General features: G+C 41.1%; 1 protein-coding gene across 1 annotated transcript; it reads right to left on the bottom strand.

Annotated features, from left to right (window-relative positions):
• Window positions 1-463: 463 nt before the first annotated feature.
• Window positions 464-5,312, bottom strand: LOC139445346 (adhesive plaque matrix protein-like). The gene is made up of 3 exons (XM_071226477.1): window positions 5,233-5,312; window positions 1,351-1,459; window positions 464-1,243 (listed from the first exon to the last, which is right to left on the bottom strand). Exons 1-3 carry the CDS (start codon window positions 5,310-5,312, stop codon window positions 464-466), a joined length of 969 nt encoding a protein of 322 aa, XP_071082578.1.
• Between the last annotated feature and the right edge of the window lie 1,035 nt (window positions 5,313-6,347).

Raw genomic sequence — 6,347 nt, 5'->3', positions numbered from 1 at the left:
ATAAAATGCTACAAATCACAATTTCTATGAAGTTCAAGAAAAAAATGAAACCTTCTCCACAAAAACATGATGGAAGTACAAACTGACAAAACCAGTTACTACATTTACTACTGAATTCATACAGGTGGGAGAAAGAAAAAACATTACAAGTCACAGTTTGACTCGTAATAATATCTACATGGAATATTTGTTAAGAAACATAAATGGTATTAGTTTGTGATATGTGACTATGGTCATTACCGGCACTCACTGCGAGGAAGTAGGCTGCCACACACATTTTAATTTGTGGCTTTTTAACAATATGGTCATACCATGGGATATGGTAAAGTGAAAAAACAAATATGTAAAGTTTCCTGAAAAAATATTTAACGGTTTCTGAGTTATGCTCCGGAAACGAAACGTGGTGGACAGACGGAGGGACAGATGGACGGAGCCCGTTTATATATATAATAAGGTATATCAGTCAAAAACTGGTGGTGATGGGGAATATCAGTCTGAAGCCGGTGGTGATGGGGAATATCAGTCTGAAGTCGGTGGTGATGGGGAATATCAGTCCAAAACTGGTGGTGATGGGGAATATCAGTCTGAAGCCGGTGGTGATGGGGAATATCAGTCTGAAGCCGGTGGTGATGGGGAATATCAGTCTGAAGTCGGTGGTGATGGGGAATATCAGTCCAAAACTGGTGGTGATGGGGAATATCAGTCTGAAGCCGGTGGTGATGGGGAATATCAGTCTGAAGCCAGTGGTGATGGGGAATATCAGTCTGAAGCCGGTGGTGATAGGGAATATCAGTCTTAAGCTGGTGGTGATGGGGAATATCAGTCTTAAGCCGGTGGTGATGGGGAATATCAGTCTGAAGCTGGTGGTGATGGGGAATATCAGTCTTAAGCTGGTGGTGATAGGGAATATCAGTCTGAAGCTGGTGGTGATGGGGAATATCAGTCTGAAGCTGGTGGTGATGGGGAATATCAGTCTTAAGCTGGTGGTGATGGGGAATATCAGTCTGAAGCTGGTGGTGATGGGGAATATCAGTCTGAAGCTGGTGGTGATGGGGAATATCAGTCTTAAGCTGGTGGTGATGGGGAATATCAGTCTTAAGCTGGTGGTGATGGGGAATATCAGAATAAAGCTGGTGGTGATAGGGAATATCAGTCTAAAACTGATGGTGATGGGGAATATCAGTCTAAAACTGGTGGTGACAGGGAATATCAGTCTAAAATGGTGGTGATGGGGAATATCAGTCTAAAACTGGTGGTGATGGGGAATATAAGTCTACAACTGGTGGTGACGGGGAATATCAGTTTAAAGCTGGTGGTGATAGGGAATATCAGTCTAAAACTGGTGGTGACAGGGAATATCAGTCTAAAACTGGTGGTGATGGGGAATATCAGTCTAAAACTGGTGGTGATGGGGAATATAAGTCTACAACTGGTGGTGACGGGGAATATCAGTTTAAAGCTGGTGGTGATAGGGAATATCAGTCTAAAACTGGTGGTGACAGGGAATATCAGTCTAAAACTGGTGGTGATGGGGAATATCAGTCTAAAGCTGGTGGTGACAGGGAATATCAGTCTAAAAATGGTGGTGATTTAGAAACAGTGTTGCAATATGGTTAACCACATTTAGAAATAGTGTTGCAGTGCTGTTAGCCATATTTAGAAACAGTGCTGCAACATTGTTAGCCACATTTAGATACAGTGCTGCAATATTGTTAGCCAGATCTAGAAATAGTGTTGCAGTGTTGTAAGTCAGATTTCAAAACAGTGTTGCAGTGCTGTTATCCACATTTAGGAACTGTTGCAATAGTGTTAGCCACAATGAAAAACAGTGTTGCCATACTGTTAGCCACATTTAGGAACTGTTGCAATTGTGTTAGCCACAATGAAAAACAATGTTTGCCATACTGTTGGCCACAATTAGGAACTGTTGCAATAGTGTTAGCCACAATGAAAAACAGCGTTGCCGTACTTTTAGCAACATTTAGGAAATGTTGCAACAGTGTTAGCCACAATGAAAAACAGTGTTGCCATACTGTAGGCCACATTTAGGAACTGTTGCAATAGTTTTACCCACAATGAAAAACAGTGTTGCCGTACTGTTAGCAACAATTAAGGAACTGTTGCAACAGTGTTAGCCACAATGAAAAACAGTGTTGCCGTACTGTTGGCCACAATTAGGAACTGTTGCAATAGTGTTAGCCACAATGAAAAACAGTGTTGCTGTACTGTTAGCCACATTTATGAAATGTGGCAATAGTGTTAGCCACAATGAAAAACAGTGTTGCCGTACTGTTAGCCACATTTAGGAACTGTTGCAATAGTGTTAGCCACAATGAAAAACAGTGTTGCCGTACTGTTAGCCACATTTAGGAACTGTTGCAACAGTGTTAGCCACAATGAAAAACAGTGTTGCAGTGCTGTTATCCACATTTAGGAACTGTTGCAATAGTGTTAGCCACAATGAAAAACAGTGTTGCCGTACTGTTAGCCACATTTGGTAACTGTTGCAATAGTGTTAGCCACAATGAAAAACAGTGTTGCCGTACTGTTAGCCACATTTAGGAGCTGTTGCAATAGTGTTAGCCACAATGAAAAACAGTGTTGCAGTGCTGTTAGCCACATTTAGGAACTGTTGCAATAGTGTTAGCCACAATGAAAAACAGTGTTGCCGTACTGTAGGCCACATTTAGGAACTGTTGCAATAGTGTTAGCCACAATGAAAAACAGTGTTGCCGTACTGTTAGCAACATTTAGGAACTGTTGCAACAGTGTTAGCCACAATGAAAAACAGTGTTGCAGTGCTGTTAGCCACATTTAGGAACTGTTGCAATAGTGTTAGCCACAATGAAAAACAGTGTTGCCGTACTGTGATCCACATTTAGTAACTGTTGCAACAGTGTTAGCCACAATGACAAACAGTGTTGCCGTACTGTTAGCCACATTTAGTAACTGTTGCAATAGTGTTAGCCACAATGAAAAACAGTGTTACAATACTGTTAGCCACATTTAGGAACTGTTGCAATAGTGTTATCCACAATGAAAAACAGTGTTGCCATACTGTAGGCCACATTTAGGAACTGTTGCAATAGTGTTAGCCACAATGAAAAACAGTGTTGCCGTACTTTTAGCAACAGTTAGGAACTGTTGCAACAGTGTTAGCCACAATGAAAAACAGTGTTGCCATACTGTTGGCCACATTTAGGAACTGTTGCAATAGTGTTAGCCACAATGAAAAACAGTGTTGCCGTACTGTTAGCCACATTTAGTAACTGTTGCAATAGTGTTAGCCACAATGAAAAACAGTGTTACAATACTGTTAGCCAGTTGGGAACACCACAGCCTTTACATAGCACACGAGACATAAAACAGTTTACTAATTGTACCCAGTCTTTCTTGACAACACTATAAGGTATAAGGATCTATACCAAAACGTTGCCTTTGCAGTATTAAAGAAGTTGTTACCCATAACTTGTGTCCAACATGTGCGTGGTTACCACGGTGTCACTTACCGCCAAGGTTTCAGGAGCTGCTGTAATCTACGGCTTTGGCCTCAGTCCTGTTGTTGAAGTTTCCCCCCAGTCTGAAAAAAGAACAGATCTCATCATTCCTTGCATCACAATTAACCCTTTGTGTGTCATCAGCACAATGTGCTCCGTCCCTATTCATTACAATTTGATTAACCCCATACACGCCCAGCTTTAATCCATTTAATCCCCATAATCCCCACTGTTGGAGTGAGGGATGGCAGGCAGTACTCCTGTGGCCTTCCCCAACCGTCTGCAGTGTCGGCCTGACTGTGGACACCAGTGGTACAGCTACCACTCAACAAAGATGCAAGTGCTTACACTTTGAAATAATTACTATGTTCTTCTTTCAGGCGGTTGTTATAGTTACATGATCTTTTGTTAATTTACAGGTTGACCCCCCGACCAAAGTCAAAATTGTCGTTGATGAGTTTGTTCGATGTTGTTGTTGTTACATTTCCTTTCCCCTTTTCGAGAACACTCTTTGTCAACTTATTTTCAGTGGTCCATTCTTATAATTTTCATAGCTATTTTGCCCTTTATGCCAAATGGAATCGGTTTTGGTGAATAATCTATAACGGGGTCTTGCATTGACAATTTATATTTCTTGAGTATATCTGATCACAATGATTAAACTGCTTTATTCTTAAAATGTGTTATGCACAGAATGTGGTAAGGATACTTTGTGATATCTCTGTTTAAGATTTGTTGTACTGGCCTGCTTGTGTTTGTGTTTGATGAGTACTAGTGTTTAAGAAAAATAAGGATTGTAATATGATTGCTTACATTCTTATTTCCCCTAGCTATGCCCCTAGACACATACCCTGGCCACTACACATGCAAGGACCAACTGGCCAGGGTTTTTTTTACTTCTTGGATCACAAATGTTTTCTACCTAAAACATCACTCAGCAGCTAAGGGGGGACGAGTCATCGGCCTCAATCTATAAACCTTTGAATTTCAAATTTTAAAATGTGTGAAATTTCGGCTGTTCTAAGAAGTCTTTGGAAAGTTTTTGGCCAAGTTTGTGTATCAAGGGGCAGAACTCTGGATTTATTATGCACAGAATAATCTTCAACCAATCTGTTTGGCAAGTATTGAATGTCAAAATAAGTATATTGGTGCATAGAGAGTGAAAAGCGAAAGCCCGAAGTGATGCAGGTCTCAGATGTTTACCAATTTGGTGAAACCCCTGAGCATGGGTATGGTGCTGACAAACCAACAAACATAACTGGGGCAAACTGGGATCCGAACTCCTAATTTGAAGATCCAAACTTTAATGTGGTAGCTCTAGTTGTAAATTCAAGATGCTTAATTCTTAAGTCATTTGTGTCAGTCAGCAATATTCCAGCTGTATCCCAACAGACAATATATAATCAAGTCTTGGCCAGGCAAACCAGTGGTTGATAGCATGACCATGTTGATTCACCCTAAGCCAGGTCTTATACTGCAACCAACTGATCCTAGAGCTGGCTAAAAAGATTGATAATCAGAATTATCATCGATGGGAAGAAATATAACGATTATCGATATGAAACTGTTGTCATCAATAACTCACATAAACTATTGTGATAAAATAAAGTTTAGATTTACCAAAACAGTCTTGTCATTGTCAATACTGTCAGTTGTTGAAGACAGAAAGCAACAGTTTTTTGTTATATCTCAAATCTCCACAAAGTAATCCATGCATAAATGTGTCACTGCTCACCAGTGGCGGGAAATCTGCTGATTTCTTTCTGGACTTTCTTGTATATTTTCTACGTTCTCTAGCCCTAGCTGATTCCTCATTGTCTGGAAAACATACCAACTGAAGAAGGAAACAAATAATGTACATTGAAAGTCTTGTGGAAATTCAGGAAGACATTCAGTCAAAATTCAGGGTGCTGCGGCCTGTAAATAATCAAGTCTGGACCAGACAATCCAGTGATTGATATTGTGACAACGATCCAAGCCGTCAGGGTACAATGGCAGCTATAAACTAAGTCGCCGGTCTGGTCATTTGCTGGTCAGCACAGCTATAAGTCTGGAAGTTAATTTAAGGTACCGACGTTTACTACAATATCTGAAAAACTATCGGACCTACTCCAGTCAAAGTTGGTACGAGATTATACATTAAACAGTCATACATAACTGGATATTATATTTAAAGACAATCAGTGCATGAATAAACAATCTGTCTATTTGGCTATCACTATATTTCATCAACAGCCAGACTGTTTGTCACGGGTGGAACGAGCATTCATTGAAACAGCAGTCTGCATAATGCTACCCCTGCGTCACAGGGCCATATGACACAGTTGAACCAATCAACTCAACTCAAAAGGGTGCATGGGAATCACGCACGCACGAATACGGTGTTAGCGTTGGGCGTCTCAACGTGTGTTCAGTGAACAGCTGCTGGAAGATTTTGTTTGTGTCTATGTTGTTTAGCGCCGCACTCAGCAATGTTCCAGCTATATGATGGCGGTCTGTAAATAATTGAATCTGGATCAGACAATCCAGTGATTGACATCATGAGCATCGATCCACGCAATTCGAATATGATGGCATGCATCAAAACAAGTCAGCGAGCCTGACCACCCGATCCTGTTAGTCGCCTCTTACAACAAGCATAGTCACCCTTTTTGGCAAGCATGGGTTGCTGAAGACCTATTCTACCCCATCTTCACAGGACGTCTTGACAATTGGATCTACCCCGGATCTTCACGGGTTGCTGTTGACCCTGACACAGGAGGATGTCACCATACAACACATATGTCTGTGTCTCAGTCCGTGCCTCGGATAGGGACCCACATCAGAAACTGACAACCCCCAAATAATTGC

This window comes from Haliotis cracherodii, unplaced genomic scaffold, assembly GCF_022045235.1.
Source record: "Haliotis cracherodii isolate W230 unplaced genomic scaffold, xgHalCrac1.p SCAF_6, whole genome shotgun sequence".
Taxonomy (NCBI): Eukaryota; Metazoa; Mollusca; class Gastropoda; order Lepetellida; family Haliotidae; genus Haliotis; species Haliotis cracherodii.
The sequence above is the reverse complement of the archived record's forward strand: the minus strand, read 5'-3'. Positions and strand labels throughout refer to the sequence as shown.

Coding starts and splice junctions, on each gene's coding strand:
- LOC139445346 (XM_071226477.1), bottom strand. CDS start 5,312: ATGAGGAATCAGCTAGGGCTAGAGAACGTAGAAAATATACAAGAAAGT. Junction 1,460..5,232: donor CAGCAGATTTCCCGCCACTG/GTGAGCAGTGAC, acceptor TATCACCACCAG/CTTTAAACTGATATTCCCCG. Junction 1,244..1,350: donor GTTTTAGACTGATATTCCCT/GTCACCACCAGT, acceptor CACCAGTTTTAG/ACTGATATTCCCCATCACCA.